Source organism: Entelurus aequoreus, linkage group LG15, assembly GCF_033978785.1.
Source record: "Entelurus aequoreus isolate RoL-2023_Sb linkage group LG15, RoL_Eaeq_v1.1, whole genome shotgun sequence".
In the NCBI taxonomy this organism is placed as follows: Eukaryota; Metazoa; Chordata; class Actinopteri; order Syngnathiformes; family Syngnathidae; genus Entelurus; species Entelurus aequoreus.
In genome coordinates, this window is record NC_084745.1 from 55625647 (window position 1) to 55645321 (window position 19675).

A 19675-nucleotide genomic window follows, 5' to 3' on the forward strand; every position below is an offset into this window, starting at 1 on the left:
AGTACTGAAACATTGAACATGTGCGTACAAAAGTTTGGACAAGTACACATTTGGATCACTTTTAAAGTTTCTCGTGTTTGGTCCTAACTTCCACACCAGAGTCCCTAACTAGTGTGCCAAACTTCATGTTGTTATCTCCTAAGTGTCATGTTGTATCTCCTAAGTGTCATGATATCTCCTAAGTGTCATGTTATCTCCTAAGTGTCATGTTATCTCCTAAGTGTCATGTTGTATCTCCTAAGTGTCATGTTATCTCCTAAGTGTCATGCTGTATCTCCTAAGTGTCATGTTATCTCCTAAGTATTATCTCCTAAGTGTCATGTTGTATCTCCTAAGTGTCATGTTGTATCTCCTAAGTGTCATGTTATCTCCTAAGTGTCATGTTGTATCTCCTAAGTGTCATGTTATCTCCTAAGTATTATCTCCTAAGTGTCATGTTGTATCTCCTAAGTGTCATGTTGTATCTCCTAAGTGTCATGTTATCTCCTAAGTATTATCTCCTAAGTGTCATGTTGTATCTCCTAAGTGTCATGTTGTTATCTCCTAAGTGTCATGTTGTTATCTCCTAAGTGTCATGTTATCTCCTAAGTGTCATGTTGTATCTCCTAAGTGTCATGTTGTCTCCTAAGTATTATCTCCTAAGTGTCATGTTATCTCCTAAGTGTCATGTTATCTCCTAAGTGTCATGTTGTATCTCCTAAGTGTCATGTTATCTCCTAAGTGTCATGTTGTTATCTCCTAAGTGTCATGTTATCTCCTAAGTGTCGCTGTGTTTCCTTCAGGGTGAGAATCCCATCTACAAAAGTGCCGTCACCACCGTGGTCAACCCCAAGTATGAAGGCAAATGCTGAGGAGACGGTTGTCACGACAACGCTCCATTTGACCAGCGCCGCCTCCACTAACACGCGTATTTATGTGCTTCTCTCTTATTGTGGATGTACAGTACATGTATATACTTTGAACAGTCACATGTGTGCAAGAAAAGAAGCCCCTTTGTCACCACGCTATCACCAACATACACGGGAATATTCAGCTTGGTAAAGGTTTGTCGTGTGCACTTCTACGGTGTGTTGGACCTGAGGAGTGGTCTATGTAGGGTGGTCTATGTAGAGTGGTCTATGTAGGGTGGTCTATGTAGGGTGGTCTATGTAGAGTGGTCTATGTAGAGTGGTCTATGTAGAGTGGTCTATGTAGAGTGGTCTATGTAGGGTGGTCTATGTAAAGTGGGCTATGTATTGTGGTCTATGTAGAGTGGTCTATGTAGAGTGGTCTATGTAGGGTGGTCTATGTAGAGTGGTCTATGTAGAGTGGTCTATGTAGAGTGGTCTATGTAGGGTGGTCTATGTAGGGTGGTCTATGTAGAGTGGTCTATGTAGAGTGGTCTATGTAGAGTGGTCTATGTAGGGTGGTCTATGTAGAGTGGTCTATGTAGAGTGGTCTATGTAGAGTGGTCTATGTAGAGTGGTCTATGTAGGGTGGTCTATGTAGGGTGGTCTATGTAGAGTGGTCTATGTAGAGTGGTCTATGTAGAGTGGTCTATGTAGGGTGGTCTATGTAGGGTGGTCTATGTAGAGTGGTCTATGTAGAGTGGTCTATGTAGAGTGGTCTATGTAGAGTGGTCTATGTAGGGTGGTCTATGTAGAGTGGTCTATGTAGAGTGGTCTATGTAGAGTGGTCTATGTACATATCTTATCTTGCCTAGACAATGCAATGTTTGTTCAAAAGTAGCTTTTATTGCACTCTTTGTTTTGAAGGAGTTGAAATGTTCTGAACATTGACACGCCATCACCGAGGGACTTTATACCACTCGTCTAATTATAACATGAACAATACAGTCTTTTTTCTTCATACAAATTACTTTTTGGACTTTATTACTCATAATTCTCAGGTCCTTTTCCTGTGTTTTTTTTTTGTTTTGTTGCCCAATTTAAAGTTTACCCAGTTTAGTTAGCATTTAGCATCCTTCACCATGGAGCACGTACACACACGCCTTTACAGTATTGTTTGGTAAGTGCCTTTTATTGCATCACCATGTTCTCTCCCAATGCTGTAATGACTTATTTATTAAATAAACTGCCAAAATGGTGTGCCTGGTCGTGTCTGACGTTTACACCAATATCTCCTGGAATCCATTAAGAGTAACCATTTTACAGTGCATTGTTTTTAAATAATCTACTCGGCCTCCATTTATCATTTTGATCGATCGTTATGATCAACAATAAAATGAATGATATTATTATTATTATTATTATTAGGGATGAAAGTCTGACAACTCTCGATTACATTCCATTTTTTGGGGGGTGACAATTCAAATTACAATAGATGAGTCACTAAAGTTGAGTCTTCATTGAGGAACCCATGAGTCAGTAAAGTCGAGTCTTCATCAAGTACCCATGAGTCGGTGAAAATAGTCTTCATCAAGTACCCATGAGTCAGTGAAAGTCGAGTCTTCATCAAGTACCCATGAGTCAGTGAAAGTAGAGTCTTCATCAAGTACCCATGAGTCAGTGAAAGTAGTCTTCATCAAGTACTCATGAGTCAGTGAAAGTAAAGTATTCATCAAGTACCCATGAGTCAGTGAAAGTAGAGTCTTCATCAAGTACCCATGAGTCAGTGAAAGTAGAGTCTTCATCAAGTACCCATGATTCAGTGAAAGTAGAGTCTTCATCAAGTACCCATGAGTCAGTGAAAGTAGAGTCTTCATCAAGTACTCATGATTCAGTGAAAGTAGAGTCTTCATCAAGTACCCATGATTCAGTGAAAGTAGAGTCTTCATCAAGTACCCATGAGTCAGTGAAAGTAGAGTCTTCATCAAGTACCCATGAGTCAGTGAAAGTAGAGTTTTCATGAAGTACCCATGAGTCAGTGAAAGTAGTCTACATCAAGTACCCATGAGTCAGTGAAAGTAGAGTATTCATCAAGTACCCATGAGTCAGTGAAAGTAGAGTCTTCATCAAGTACCCATGAGTCAGTGAAATTAGAGTCTTCATCAAGTACCCATGAGTCAGTGAAAGTAGAGTCTTCATCAAGTGCCCATGAGTCATTGAAAATTGAGTCTTCATCAAGTGCCCATGAGTCATTGAAAGTAGAGTCTTCATCAAGTACCCATGAGTCAGGGAAAGTAGAGTCTTCATCAAATACCCATGAGTCAGTGAAAGTAGAGTCTTCATCAAGTACCCATGAGTCAGGGAAAGTAGAGTCTTCATCAAGTACCCATAAGTCAGTGAAAGTAGAGTCTGCATCAAGTACCCATGAGTCAGTGAAAGTAGAGTATTCATCAAGTACCCATGAGTCAGTGAAAGTACAGTCTTCATCAAGTACCCATGAGTCAGTGAAAGTAGAGTCTTCATCAAGTACCCATGAGTCAGTGAAAGTAATCTTCATCAAGTACCCATGAGTCAGTGAAAGTAGAGTCTTCATCAAGTACCCATGAGTCAGTGAAAGTAGAGTCTTCATCAAGTACCCGTGAGTCAGTGAAAGTAGTCTTCATCAAGTACCCATGAGTCAGTGAAAGTAGAGTCTTCATCAAGTACCCATGAGTCAGTGAAAGTAGAGTCTTCATCAAGTACCCATGAGTCAGTGAAAGTAGAGTCTTCATCAAGTACCCATGAGTCAGTGAAAGTAGAGTCTTCATCAAGTACCCATCAGTCAGTGAAAGTAGAGTCTTCATCAAGTACCTATGAGTCAGTGAAAGTAGAGTCTTCATCAAGTACCCATGAGTCAGTGAAAGTAGAGTCTTCATCAAGTACCCATGAGTCAGTGAAAGTAGTCTTCATCAAGTACCCATGAGTCAGTGAAAGTAGAGTCTTCATCAAGTACCCATGAGTCAGTGAAAGTCGAGTCTTCATCAAGTACCCATGAGTCAGTGAAAATAGTCTTCATTGAGGAACCCATGAGTCAGTAAAGTCGAGTCTTCATCAAGTACCCATGAGTCAGTGAAAGTATAGTCTTCATCAAGTACCCATGAGTCAGTGAAAGTAGAGTCTTCATCAAGTACCCATGAGTCAGTGAAAGTAGTCTTCATCAAGTACTCATGAGTCAGTGAAAGTAGTCTTCATCAAGTACTCATGAGTCAGTGAAAGTAGAGTCTTCATCAAGTACCCATGAGTCAGTGAAAGTAGAGTCTTCATCAAGTACCCATGAGTCAGTGAAAATAGTCTTCATTGAGGAACCCATGAGTCAGTAAAGTCGAGTCTTCATCAAGTACCCATGAGTCAGTGAAAGTATAGTCTTCATCAAGTACCCATGAGTCAGTGAAAGTAGAGTCTTCATCAAGTACCCATGAGTCAGTGAAAGTAGTCTTCATCAAGTACTCATGAGTCAGTGAAAGTAGTCTTCATCAAGTACTCATGAGTCAGTGAAAGTAGAGTCTTCATCAAGTGCCCATGAGTCAGTGAAAGTAGAGTCTTCATCAAGTACCCATGAGTCAGTGAAAGTAGAGTATTCATCAAGTACCCATGAGTCAGTGAAAGTAGAGTCTTCATCAAGTACCCATGAGTCAGTGAAAGTAGAGTCTTCATCAAGTGCCCATGAGTCAGTGAAAGTAGAGTCTTCATCAAGTACCCATGAGTCAGTGAAAGTAGAGTCTTCATCAAGTACCCATGAGTCAGTGAAAGTAGAGTCTTCATCAAGTGCCCATGAGTCAGTGAAAGTAGAGTCTTCATCAAATACCCATGAGTCAGTGAAAGTAGTCTTCATCAAGTACCCATGAGTCAGTGAAATTAGAGTCTTCATCAAGTACCCATGAGTCAGTGAAAGTAGAGTTTTCATCACGTACCCATGAGTCAGTGAAAGTAGAGTCTTCATCAAGTACCCATGAGTCAGTGAAAGTAGTCTTCATCAAGTACCCATGAGTCAGTGAAAGTAGAGTCTTCATCAAGTGCCCATGAGTCAGTGAAAGTCGAGTCTTCATCGAGCACCCATGAGTCAGTGAAAGTAGAGTCTTCATCAAGTACCCATGAGTCAGGGAAAGTAGAGTCTTCATCAAATACCCATGAGTCAGTGAAAGTAGAGTCTTCATCAAGTACCCATGAGTCAGTGAAAGTAGAGTCTTCATCAAGTACCCATGATTCAGTGAAAGTAGAGTCTTCATCAAGTACCCATGAGTCAGTGAAAGTAGAGTCTTCATCAAGTACCCATGAGTCAGTGAAAGTAGAGTCTTCATCAAGTACTCATGAGTCAGTGAAAGTAGTCTTCATCAAGTACCCATGAGTCAGTGAAAGTAGAGTCTTCATCAAATACCCATGAGTCAGTGAAAGTAGAGTATTCATCAAGTACCCATGAGTCAGTAAAGTCGAGTCTTCATCAAGTACCCATGAGTCAGTGAAAGTAGAGTCTTCATCAAGTACCCATGAGTCAGTGAAAGTAGAGTCTTCATCAAGTACTCATGAGTCAGTGAAAGTAGAGTATTCATCAAGTACCCATGAGTCAGTAAAGTCGAGTCTTCATCAAGTACCCATGAGTCAGTGAAAGTAGAGTCTTCATCAAGTACCCATGAGTCAGTGAAAGTAGAGTCTTCATCAAATACCCATGAGTCAGTGAAAGTAGAGTATTCATCAAGTACCCATGAGTCAGTAAAGTCGAGTCTTCATCAAGTACCCATGAGTCAGTGAAAGAGTCTTCATCAAGTACCCATGAGTCAGTGAAAGTAGAGTCTTCATCAAGTACTCATGAGTCAGTGAAAGTAGAGTCTTCATCAAGTACCCATGAGTCAGTGAAAGTAGTCTTCATCAAATACCCATGAGTCAGTGAAAGTAGAGTATTCATCAAGTACCCATGAGTCAGTAAAGTCGAGTCTTCATCAAGTACCCATGAGTCAGTGAAAGTAGAGTCTTCATCAAGTACCCATGAGTCAGTGAAAGTAGAGTCTTCATCAAGTACCCATGAGTCAGTGAAAGTAGAGTCTTCATCAAGTACTCATGAGTCAGTGAAAGTAGAGTCTTCATCAAGTACCCATGAGTCAGTGAAAGTAGTCTTCATCAAATACCCATGAGTCAGTGAAAGTAGAGTATTCATCAAGTACCCATGAGTCAGTAAAGTCGAGTCTTCATCAAGTACCCATGAGTCAGTGAAAGTAGAGTCTTCATCAAGTACCCATGAGTCAGTGAAAGTAGAGTCTTCATCAAGTACTCATGAGTCAGTGAAAGTAGAGTCTTCATCAAGTACCCATGAGTCAGTGAAAGTAGAGTCTTCATCAAATACCCATGAGTCAGTGAAAGTAGTCTTCATCAAGTACCCATGAGTCAGTGAAATTAGAGTCTTCATCAAGTACCCATGAGTCAGTGAAAGTAGAGTTTTCATCACGTACCCATGAGTCAGTGAAAGTAGAGTCTTCATCAAGTACCCATGAGTCAGTGAAAGTAGTCTTCATCAAGTACCCATGAGTCAGTGAAAGTAGAGTCTTCATCAAGTGCCCACGAGTCAGTGAAAGTCGAGTCTTCATCGAGTACCCATGAGTCAGTGAAAGTAGAGTCTTCATCAAGTACCCATGAGTCAGGGAAAGTAGAGTCTTCATCAAATACCCATGAGTCAGTGAAAGTAGAGTCTTCATCAAGTACCCATGAGTCAGTGAAAGTAGAGTCTTCATCAAGTACCCATGATTCAGTGAAAGTAGAGTCTTCATCAAGTACCCATGAGTCAGTGAAAGTAGAGTCTTCATCAAGTACCCATGAGTCAGTGAAAGTAGAGTCTTCATCAAGTACCCATGAGTCAGTGAAAGTAGTCTTCATCAAGTACCAATGAGTCAGTGAAAGTAGAGTCTTCATCAAATACCCATGAGTCAGTGAAAGTAGAGTATTCATCAAGTACCCATGAGTCAGTAAAGTCGAGTCTTCATCAAGTACCCATGAGTCAGTGAAAGTAGAGTCTTCATCAAATACCCATGAGTCAGTGAAAGTAGAGTCTTCATCAAGTACTCATGAGTCAGTGAAAGTAGAGTCTTCATCAAGTACCCATGAGTCAGTGAAAGAGTCTTCATCAAGTACCCATGAGTCAGTGAAAGTAGAGTCTTCATCAAGTACCCATGAGTCAGTGAAAGTAGTCTTCATCAAATACCCATGAGGCAGTGAAAGTAGAGTATTCATCAAGTACCCATGAGTCCGTAAAGTCGAGTCTTCATCAAGTACCCATGAGTCAGTGAAAGTAGAGTCTTCATCAAGTACCCATGAGTCAGTGAAAGTAGAGTCTTCATCAAGTACCCATGAGTCAGTGAAAGTAGAGTCTTCATCAAGTACTCATGAGTCAGTGAAAGTAGAGTCTTCATCAAGTACCCATGAGTCAGTGAAAGTAGTCTTCATCAAATACCCATGAGTCAGTGAAAGTAGAGTATTCATCAAGTACCCATGAGTCAGTAAAGTCGAGTCTTCATCAAGTACCCATGAGTCAGTGAAAGAGTCTTCATCAAGTACCCATGAGTCAGTGAAAGTAGAGTCTTCATCAAGTACTCATGAGTCAGTGAAAGTAGAGTCTTCATCAAGTACCCATGAGTCAGTGAAAGTAGTCTTCATCAAATACCCATGAGTCAGTGAAAGTAGAGTATTCATCAAGTACCCATGAGTCAGTAAAGTCGAGTCTTCATCAAGTACCCATGAGTCAGTGAAAGTAGAGTCTTCATCAAGTACCCATGAGTCAGTGAAAGTAGAGTCTTCATCAAGTACCCATGAGTCAGTGAAAGTAGAGTCTTCATCAAGTACTCATGAGTCAGTGAAAGTAGAGTCTTCATCAAGTACCCATGAGTCAGTGAAAGTAGTCTTCATCAAATACCCATGAGTCAGTGAAAGTAGAGTATTCATCAAGTACCCATGAGTCAGTAAAGTCGAGTCTTCATCAAGTACCCATGAGTCAGTGAAAGTAGAGTCTTCATCAAGTACCCATGAGTCAGTGAAAGTAGAGTCTTCATCAAGTACTCATGAGTCAGTGAAAGTAGAGTCTTCATCAAGTACCCATGAGTCAGTGAAAGTAGAGTCTTCATCAAATACCCATGAGTCAGTGAAAGTAGTCTTCATCAAGTACCCATGAGTCAGTGAAATTAGAGTCTTCATCAAGTACCCATGAGTCAGTGAAAGTAGAGTTTTCATCACGTACCCATGAGTCAGTGAAAGTAGAGTCTTCATCAAGTACCCATGAGTCAGTGAAAGTAGTCTTCATCAAGTACCCATGAGTCAGTGAAAGTAGAGTCTTCATCAAGTGCCCACGAGTCAGTGAAAGTCGAGTCTTCATCGAGTACCCATGAGTCAGTGAAAGTAGAGTCTTCATCAAGTACCCATGAGTCAGGGAAAGTAGAGTCTTCATCAAATACCCATGAGTCAGTGAAAGTAGAGTCTTCATCAAGTACCCATGAGTCAGTGAAAGTAGAGTCTTCATCAAGTACCCATGATTCAGTGAAAGTAGAGTCTTCATCAAGTACCCATGAGTCAGTGAAAGTAGAGTCTTCATCAAGTACCCATGAGTCAGTGAAAGTAGAGTCTTCATCAAGTACCCATGAGTCAGTGAAAGTAGTCTTCATCAAGTACCAATGAGTCAGTGAAAGTAGAGTCTTCATCAAATACCCATGAGTCAGTGAAAGTAGAGTATTCATCAAGTACCCATGAGTCAGTAAAGTCGAGTCTTCATCAAGTACCCATGAGTCAGTGAAAGTAGAGTCTTCATCAAATACCCATGAGTCAGTGAAAGTAGAGTCTTCATCAAGTACTCATGAGTCAGTGAAAGTAGAGTCTTCATCAAGTACCCATGAGTCAGTGAAAGAGTCTTCATCAAGTACCCATGAGTCAGTGAAAGTAGAGTCTTCATCAAGTACCCATGAGTCAGTGAAAGTAGTCTTCATCAAATACCCATGAGGCAGTGAAAGTAGAGTATTCATCAAGTACCCATGAGTCCGTAAAGTCGAGTCTTCATCAAGTACCCATGAGTCAGTGAAAGTAGAGTCTTCATCAAGTACCCATGAGTCAGTGAAAGTAGAGTCTTCATCAAGTACCCATGAGTCAGTGAAAGTAGAGTCTTCATCAAGTACTCATGAGTCAGTGAAAGTAGAGTCTTCATCAAGTACCCATGAGTCAGTGAAAGTAGTCTTCATCAAATACCCATGAGTCAGTGAAAGTAGAGTATTCATCAAGTACCCATGAGTCAGTAAAGTCGAGTCTTCATCAAGTACCCATGAGTCAGTGAAAGTAGAGTCTTCATCAAGTACCCATGAGTCAGTGAAAGTAGAGTCTTCATCAAGTACTCATGAGTCAGTGAAAGTAGAGTCTTCATCAAGTACCCATGAGTCAGTGAAAGTAGAGTCTTCATCAAATACCCATGAGTCAGTGAAAGTAGAGTATTCATCAAGTACTCATGAGTCAGTGAAAGTAGAGTCTTCATCAAGTAAATTCAGAGTCAGTTCACAATCGGTGTAAATATGAATCGCGATTCGGATGTTAATAGACTTTTTCAGCACCCATAATTGTGGTGTTGTGTTACTGTTTTTATCAATAAAAATAATTCTACTCTTAATTGTTGTAATATCAATAATTGTAAAAATATGAACCATTGTAGTAGTAAAGAATATAATAAAAGTACAGTAAAATAATATATATTGCAGTGTTATATATCATATAATAAATAAATAAAATTTGACTATTAGTAATAATCATAAAAAATAAGAGCCACAGTAGTAGTACAAATAAATGGGCAGAGTCATTCAAATTATTGCTATTGTTGGTTTTATAGCAGTAATATTAAAAAATATAAATCATAAAAAGATCATTAATTAATTTTAATTAAATTAAACAATTCCCGTATATGTACAACACAGATATGCAAAGAAACCGAAACATTATTACAATCTTTAAGTTTTAAATTATTGCTTCTGTTTTTTTGTTTGTTTTTGGTGTGGTTTATTATTTGAGGGTAAGAAAATACAGACTTTAATACTTTGGCTTTAGTCGACAAATTACGTCGAAAAAAAATGTGAATGACTACAACTATAGTTTACCCTCTTGTGACATTTGAATTATTATATGACTATAATAACAGCCGAGTGTGTGTTGACAAACTATTAGTATTAAATGAAAGTAAATATGTCGTTTTATACTACGAATAGTGCGAAAATATCACACAACCCATCCAAATATGTTCGGAGGTACGAGTCACAAACCGGAAGTTGGACTTCGTTCCACCGGAAACGGTTGGAAACTGGGCTCCTCTCCAGAAAGATGCTAAAGTCTCCCCAGCCAGAGCTGTGAGCAGGAAGGTTATGTGTTAGTTGTCCTACAAGGACACGTCGCCGAGTGGACGCCATGGAAGAAGACATCCTGACCACGCTTAAGATATTAATCATCGGAGAGAGCGGGGTGGGGAAGTCCAGGTAAGAAATGGATGCTAACGCTAGCTGGCAAGTCATGTTGTGTCGTTAAAACATTTAGCGTAATAAAGTACATTTTGTACTTGGAGGCAATGTTATACTTATTTATGATATGATATGACATTACTTTGAATTATTGTAATTCAGTACGAAAATGACGCCGTTTATCATGCTAGCTAGCTAAGTGGCTAACTAGCTTAGAGTATCGATGATATCATCGCCGAACAATCGAATAATTCAACGCCTCGTTGGAACATTATTTCAATGTTAGATGAGTCGTACGTAGATAATAGTAACAAAATATGTTTGTTGTTCTGATAGAGCCAAACAGCGACGTATTTCTCCCGAGTAAACATTGGCGCAGAAGACTCGATTAGGGACACCTGTACGACAGAAGACTCTCGATTAGGGACACCTGTACGGCAGAAGACTCTCGATTAGGGACACCTGTACGACAGAAGACTCTCGATTAGGGACACCTGTACGGCAGAAGACTCTCGATTAGGGACACCTGTATGACAGAAGACTCTTGGTTAGGGACACCTGTATGACAGAAGACTCTCGATTAGGGACACCTGTACGGCAGAAGACTCTTGGTTAGGGACACCTGTATGGCGGACAACACTCGATTAGGGACACCTGTACGGCAGAAGACTCTTGATTAGGGCCACCTGTATGGCGGACAACACTCGATTAGGGACACCTGTACGGCAGAAGACTCTTGGTTAGGGACACCTGTACGGCAAAAGACTTTTGATTAGGGACACCTGTACGGCAGAAGACTCTTGGTTAGGGACACCTGTACGGCAGAAGACTCTTGGTTAGGGACACCTGTATGGCGGACAACACTCGATTAGGGACACCTGTACGGCAGAAGACTCTTGGTTAGGGACACCTGTACGGCAGAAGACTCTTGATTAGGGACACCTGTACGGCAGAAGACTATTGATTAGGGACACCTGTACGGCAGAAGACTCTTGATTAGGGACACCTGTATGGCGGACAACATTCGATTAGGGACACCTGTACGGCAGAAGACTCTTGATTAGGGACACCTGTATGGCAGAAGACTCTTGGTTAGGGACACCTGTATGGCGGACAACACTCGATTAGGGACACCTGTACGGCAGAAGACTCTTGATTAGGGACACCTGTATGGCAGAAGACTCTTGGTTAGGGACACCTGTATGGCGGACAACACTCGATTAGGGACACCTGTACGGCAGAAGACTCTTGATTAGGGACACCTGTATGGCGGACAACACTCGATTAGGGACACCTGTACGGCAGAAGACTCTTGGTTAGGGACACCTGTACGGCAGAAGACTCTTGGTTAGGGACACCTGTACAGCAGAAGACTCTTGGTTAGGGACACCTGTACGGCAGAAGACTCTTGGTTAGGGACACCTGTACGGCAGAAGACTCTTGGTTAGGGACACCTGTATGGCGGACAACACTCAATTAGGGACACCTGTACGGCAGAAGACTCTTGGTTAGGGACACCTGTACGGCAGAAGACTCTTGGTTAGGGACACCTGTACGGCAGAAGACTCTTGGTTAGGGACACCTGTATGGCGGACAACACTCAATTAGGGACACCTGTACGGCAGAAGACTCTTGGTTAGGGACACCTGTACGGCAGAAGACTCTTGGTTAGGGACACCTGTACGGCAGAAGACTCTTGATTAGGGACACCTGTATGGCGGACAACACTCGATTAGGGACACCTGTACGGCAGAAGACTCTTGATTAGGGACACCTGTACGGCAGAAGACTCTTGGTTAGGGACACCTGTACGGCAGAAGACTCTTGATTAGGGACACCTGTACGGCAGAAGACTCTTGATTAGGGACACCTGTACGGCAGAAGACTCTTGGTTAGGGACACCTGTACGGCAGAAGACTCTCGATTAGGGACACGTGTACGGCAGAAGACTCTCGATTAGGGACACCTGTACGGCAGAAGACTATTGATTAGGGACACCTGTACGGCAGAAGACTCTTGGTTAGGGACACCTGTATGGCGGACAACACTCAATTAGGGACACCTGTACGGCAGAAGACTCTTGGTTAGGGACACCTGTACGGCAAAAGACTCTTGATTAGGGACACCTGTACTGCAGAAGACTCTTGGTTAGGGACACCTGTACGGCAGAAGACTCTTGATTAGGGCCACCTGTATGGCGGACAACACTCGATTAGGGACACCTGTACGGCAGAAGACTCTTGGTTAGGGACACCTGTACGGCAAAAGACTTTTGATTAGGGACACCTGTACGGCAGAAGACTCTTGGTTAGGGACACCTGTACGGCAGAAGACTCTTGGTTAGGGACACCTGTACGGCAGAAGACTCTTGATTAGGGACACCTGTACGGCAGAAGACTCTTGATTAGGGACACCTGTACGGCAGAAGACTCTTGGTTAGGGACACCTGTACGGCAGAAGACTCTTGGTTAGGGACACCTGTACGGCAGAAGACTCTTGATTAGGGACACCTGTACGGCAAAAGACTCTTGATTAGGGACACCTGTATGGCGGACAACACTCGATTAGGGACACCTGTACGGCAGAAGACTCTTGGTTAGGGACACCTGTACGGCAGAAGACTCTTGGTTAGGGACACCTGTACAGCAGAAGACTCTTGGTTAGGGACACCTGTACGGCAGAAGACTCTTGGTTAGGGACACCTGTATGGCAGAAGACTCTTGGTTAGGGACACCTGTACGGCAGAAGACTTGGTTAGGGACACCTGTACGGCAGAAGACTCTTGGTTAGGGACACCTGTACGGCAAAAGACTTTTGATTAGGGACACCTGTACGGCAGAAGACTCTTGGTTAGGGACACCTGTACGGCAAAAGACTTTTGATTAGGGACACCTGTACGGCAGAAGACTCTTGGTTAGGGACACCTGTATGGCGGACAACACTCGATTAGGGACACCTGTACGGCAGAAGACTCTTGGTTAGGGACACCTGTACGGCAGAAGACTCTTGATTAGGGACACCTGTACGGCAGAAGACTATTGATTAGGGACACCTGTACGGCAGAAGACTCTTGATTAGGGACACCTGTATGGCGGACAACATTCGATTAGGGACACCTGTACGGCAGAAGACTCTTGATTAGGGACACCTGTATGGCGGACAACACTCGATTAGGGACACCTGTACGGCAGAAGACTCTTGGTTAGGGACACCTGTACGGCAGAAGACTCTTGGTTAGGGACACCTGTACGGCAGAAGACTCTTGGTTAGGGACACCTGTACAGCAGAAGACTCTTGGTTAGGGACACCTGTACGGCAGAAGACTCTTGGTTAGGGACACCTGTACAGCAGAAGACTATTGATTAGGGACACCTGTACGGCAGAAGACTCTTGATTAGGGCCACCTGTATGGCGGACAACACTCGATTAGGGACACCTGTACGGCAAAAGACTTTTGATTAGGGACACCTGTACGGCAGAAGACTCTTGGTTAGGGACACCTGTACGGCAGAAGACTCTTGGTTAGGGACACCTGTATGGCGGACAACACTCGATTAGGGACACCTGTACGGCAGAAGACTCTTGGTTAGGGACACCTGTACGGCAGAAGACTCTTGATTAGGGACACCTGTACGGCAGAAGACTATTGATTAGGGACACCTGTACGGCAGAAGACTCTTGATTAGGGACACCTGTATGGCGGACAACATTCGATTAGGGACACCTGTACGGCAGAAGACTCTTGATTAGGGACACCTGTATGGCAGAAGACTCTTGGTTAGGGACACCTGTATGGCGGACAACACTCGATTAGGGACACCTGTACGGCAGAAGACTCTTGATTAGGGACACCTGTATGGCAGAAGACTCTTGGTTAGGGACACCTGTATGGCGGACAACACTCGATTAGGGACACCTGTACGGCAGAAGACTCTTGATTAGGGACACCTGTATGGCGGACAACACTCGATTAGGGACACCTGTACGGCAGAAGACTCTTGGTTAGGGACACCTGTACGGCAGAAGACTCTTGGTTAGGGACACCTGTACAGCAGAAGACTCTTGGTTAGGGACACCTGTACGGCAGAAGACTCTTGGTTAGGGACACCTGTACGGCAGAAGACTCTTGGTTAGGGACACCTGTATGGCGGACAACACTCAATTAGGGACACCTGTACGGCAGAAGACTCTTGGTTAGGGACACCTGTACGGCAGAAGACTCTTGGTTAGGGACACCTGTACGGCAGAAGACTCTTGGTTAGGGACACCTGTATGGCGGACAACACTCAATTAGGGACACCTGTACGGCAGAAGACTCTTGGTTAGGGACACCTGTACGGCAGAAGACTCTTGGTTAGGGACACCTGTACGGCAGAAGACTCTTGATTAGGGACACCTGTATGGCGGACAACACTCGATTAGGGACACCTGTACGGCAGAAGACTCTTGATTAGGGACACCTGTACGGCAGAAGACTCTTGGTTAGGGACACCTGTACGGCAGAAGACTCTTGATTAGGGACACCTGTACGGCAGAAGACTCTTGATTAGGGACACCTGTACGGCAGAAGACTCTTGGTTAGGGACACCTGTACGGCAGAAGACTCTCGATTAGGGACACGTGTACGGCAGAAGACTCTCGATTAGGGACACCTGTACGGCAGAAGACTATTGATTAGGGACACCTGTACGGCAGAAGACTCTTGGTTAGGGACACCTGTATGGCGGACAACACTCAATTAGGGACACCTGTACGGCAGAAGACTCTTGGTTAGGGACACCTGTACGGCAAAAGACTCTTGATTAGGGACACCTGTACTGCAGAAGACTCTTGGTTAGGGACACCTGTACGGCAGAAGACTCTTGATTAGGGCCACCTGTATGGCGGACAACACTCGATTAGGGACACCTGTACGGCAGAAGACTCTTGGTTAGGGACACCTGTACGGCAAAAGACTTTTGATTAGGGACACCTGTACGGCAGAAGACTCTTGGTTAGGGACACCTGTACGGCAGAAGACTCTTGGTTAGGGACACCTGTACGGCAGAAGACTCTTGATTAGGGACACCTGTACGGCAGAAGACTCTTGATTAGGGACACCTGTACGGCAGAAGACTCTTGGTTAGGGACACCTGTACGGCAGAAGACTCTTGGTTAGGGACACCTGTACGGCAGAAGACTCTTGATTAGGGACACCTGTACGGCAAAAGACTCTTGATTAGGGACACCTGTATGGCGGACAACACTCGATTAGGGACACCTGTACGGCAGAAGACTCTTGGTTAGGGACACCTGTACGGCAGAAGACTCTTGGTTAGGGACACCTGTACAGCAGAAGACTCTTGGTTAGGGACACCTGTACGGCAGAAGACTCTTGGTTAGGGACACCTGTATGGCAGAAGACTCTTGGTTAGGGACACCTATACGGCAGAAGACTTGGTTAGGGACACCTGTACGGCAGAAGACTCTTGGTTAGGGACACCTGTACGGCAAAAGACTTTTGATTAGGGACACCTGTACGGCAGAAGACTCTTGGTTAGGGACACCTGTACGGCAAAAGACTTTTGATTAGGGACACCTGTACGGCAGAAGACTCTTGGTTAGGGACACCTGTATGGCGGACAACACTCGATTAGGGACACCTGTACGGCAGAAGACTCTTGGTTAGGGACACCTGTACGGCAGAAGACTCTTGATTAGGGACACCTGTACGGCAGAAGACTATTGATTAGGGACACCTGTACGGCAGAAGACTCTTGATTAGGGACACCTGTATGGCGGACAACATTCGATTAGGGACACCTGTACGGCAGAAGACTCTTGATTAGGGACACCTGTATGGCGGACAACACTCGATTAGGGACACCTGTACGGCAGAAGACTCTTGGTTAGGGACACCTGTACGGCAGAAGACTCTTGGTTAGGGACACCTGTACGGCAGAAGACTCTTGGTTAGGGACACCTGTACAGCAGAAGACTCTTGGTTAGGGACACCTGTACGGCAGAAGACTCTTGGTTAGGGACACCTGTACAGCAGAAGACTATTGATTAGGGACACCTGTACGGCAGAAGACTCTTGGTTAGGGACACCCGTACGGCAGAAGACACTCGATTATGGACACACAAACTCAAGAACTAATTTCCTGGACACAGGATGGCTATAAGGGCAAAAACTAAGGAATTTAAATTGGCGCCAAAAGTAAGAAATAATTTCAATATTGATTGATATCGTTACACCCGCATCCTGCATTGGTATGACCAGGTAGCTTCTTGGTATTGGATCGATAGACACATTTGCAGTATCATCCAAAACTAATGTTAAGTATCCAAACAACAGAAGAGTAAGTGCTTATTACATTTCAACAGAAGTGTAGATAGTAACATCGTATAACAGAAAGTAACCAGCTATTAACAGTACATTAGCAAGTTGATAAATAATAATAATAGCTTTGAGAAAATAATTCAACCACCACAAATGTGGGTAGCTAACGAGCAGATTCAAGTATAATGTTCAAATACTGTCGATGTTCATTTTAGTCTGTGAGTCAGTGCCAACGAAGAGCTTATTCAGGTGGTGACTGCATGCACGATTCTTGATAGCCAGTCTGAGCCATCGAGCAACATATTGCAGACTGTGTGCCTTCATGAGTCATAGCAAGGTACCGGATGATGACCAAGCAGCAGCTTCCAGGAATGGAATAGTGTAACATAATAATAATAATATGTGGCATGAGTGCATATTGATTGGGTTTCACCTTAGAAAAACAAGGCTTTTCAACACCATCCAGTCTACTTCCATACATTTATGAGGGAGGGTCCTCTAAGTGTTTGAATATTTTATTGTATTTAACCAGGAACAAAACCCATTGAGATTAAAAACCTCTTTTTCAAGGGAGTCCTGGCCAAGAGGCAGCATAAAATGACATTCACATTACACATTAAAATGACCATCAAGTAAAACAGTTACAGATAACTGAGGCTCCTTCAAATGGTCCCAGTTTAGATTTAAAAAGCATTGAAGGATGAAAATTCAGTCTGTTAGTAACATGTTCCAAGCATAAGGAGCTGCATAGACAAAAGCTTTTGTCCCTAGCTAAGTGTGAGCAACAGCTGATCGTTGGATCTCAGTGCATAAGAGTTGGTACTTCTCTGTGACATCAATGTACACATGTAATCATGCAATAGTCCCAGAAGTACAAATAGAAGTGTACCAATGACACTGTCTCCTAGTGGACAGACAAGGCCATCCCACCCGAGAGTACAAGTCCCAGTGGTGTGTACAGTTTGTGATACACCTCAAAGAAGCATGGTAAATAACAGTGCACCATCTGAAGACAGCAATTCATTTCAAAAAGATCACCATCATCTAGCACAGATAAAAATGTGGCGCTTTTTTGCACCAAAAGAAAAAAAAACATATCTTTTTACGGAAGAAAAACCCCAATTTAAGTTTCTTTCTTCACCATTTGATCAATAAAAGGTTAAAAAGTGAGAGAGTCATCAATTAAAACATCAAGTTATTAATATTCATGCACCGCTTCTATGACATTAAAACAAAAAATGATTGTTATTCTGTATATAAACATTAAAACCTTATTATACCTACATTATAACCTGCTCAGTGGCCTAGTGGTTAGAGTGCCCGCCCTGAGAAGGGTAGGTCGTGAGTTCAAACCCCGGCCGAGTCATACCAAAGACTATAAAAATGGGAGCCATTACCTCCCTGCTTGGCACTCAGCATCAAGGGTTGGAATTGGGGTTTAAATCACCAAAAAGTATTCCCGGGTGCAGCCACTGCTGCTGCCTACTGCTCCCCTCACATCCCAGGGGGTGATCAAGGGTGATGGGTCAAATGCAGAGAATAATTTTGTGTGACAATCATGGGTACTTTAACTTTACTTAGTGCCAAACAGCGCCCTCTGGTGTCTGTTTTCCCCCAAAATGGAATTACGCATTGGCCACAATAAGTTTTATAACCTTGTTTTATTCTATCAACAATTAAACATCAATTTTTATCACTTGTGTTTTAGGCTGTGAAAGCATAAATAGTTTTTTTGACCATCATTTAAATACAAACATGTCCGTGTATTTCTCTTCATTTATTCAACCAGTTACATGGATTAGGGCTGCAATCAATTCAATTGATTCATTTGATTAGGAAAAAAGCTTTGATTTATATTCTGTTGCGTCAATTATTTATTTAATGTGTGTACCTATCCATCCACCCATCCATTTTGTACCGCTTGTCCCTCTCAGCGTCGTGGGGGAGTGTCACTAATGAACATTTATAGAATCCAGAACACATGATGCAATATCCAGAACTTTGGTGACTGCAATAGAGCGCAGATAGAGCAATGGTGTGATCTGTGTGACGGCAGAGAGTTACTCCATTACTGCTAAAATAATGGTTAGCTGTAGCCCTACCATAGATACAATATGTATCTTTCAACCTCAGTTAAGGTATCTTCCATGTAGATCTTTTAGATCACTCTAAGATAGTCTTAATCAATTTATATCATTAGTACTACTTTTGTCTTACGTTATTCCATTCTCTCTGTGGTAAAAATCATTTTCTCCTTTTCAGCGTGGCCTTAACACTCCAGTATAGATATTTTTCATTGCATAAATAATCTCTACTTATGTGGTGAAGTAAGACTAGCATCCTTAAAACGGTGCTTGAACCCTGCATTGTAATCAATGAGCACTTTGTAAATGAATACTATATTTATGTGTTCTAATCTTTGTTCAGCCAATGCCAGCACTAAATGTTCCCATTGCGTTGATAGCAATCCCACTTCTGTTATTCATACCTTTTTTGTTTTTCAATACATTGGCACTGTGTCCACTGTTTGTACATTCTAACCACCATGTCTTCATTCTGGCATTGCCACTAGTTATCTTGCGGTGATGGCTGGAATTTAAACATCAGTAAATGCCAACATACACCCAGACCCAGGTTTGTTTAGATTTCCCCAAAAAAAGTCATTATCTTGTTGGCCAAATGTAGCTTGCCAAGCCTGTGAGTGCATCATAGAGGCCAGGGGCAGCGTTTCCAAAGAGCAATTTTCTAGTATTATACTAAAGGCTTTTTGGATGGCATATATTGATGTTCTTTAACTGCCCTCTTGAGAAGCTTTTCAAATCATCACAGAGATTTTTTTTTACACTGTAATGGCTTCCTTTTACCTGGAGGAAGGAAAAAGAGTGAGGCAAAATGCATTTCTGGTTTGGCTGCCTCCAACAGTACTCACTACTTCACCATCTTGTTGGAAAAAAGTTAGGTCAAAGTTCAAACAGGAAAATTCCCGAACAAAATGAAAATGGCAAAAGTTGTAAGACTGGAGACAAACA

General features: G+C 42.8%; 3 protein-coding genes across 3 annotated transcripts in view; 2 read left to right on the forward strand and 1 right to left on the reverse strand.

Annotated features, from left to right (window-relative positions):
- LOC133630267 (integrin beta-1-like) overlaps positions 1-2080 on the forward strand; it is a 115688-nt gene extending 113608 nt beyond the window's left edge. The window contains exon 16 of the mRNA XM_062021749.1: positions 783-2080. Within this exon, the coding sequence (XP_061877733.1) occupies positions 783-851 (69 nt within the window). The 3' untranslated portion in view covers positions 852-2080. The remainder of the gene's footprint in view (positions 1-782) is intronic.
- LOC133630269 (divergent protein kinase domain 2A) overlaps positions 1-19675 on the reverse strand; it is a 482954-nt gene that overhangs the window by 146969 nt on the left and 316310 nt on the right. The gene's annotated exons all lie outside the window — the stretch shown is intronic.
- Positions 10123-19675, forward strand: part of LOC133630516 (ras-related protein Rab-18-like) — a 34205-nt gene continuing 24652 nt past the window's right edge. The window contains exon 1 of the mRNA XM_062022128.1: positions 10123-10342. Within this exon, the coding sequence (XP_061878112.1) occupies positions 10275-10342 (68 nt within the window). The 5' untranslated portion in view covers positions 10123-10274. The remainder of the gene's footprint in view (positions 10343-19675) is intronic.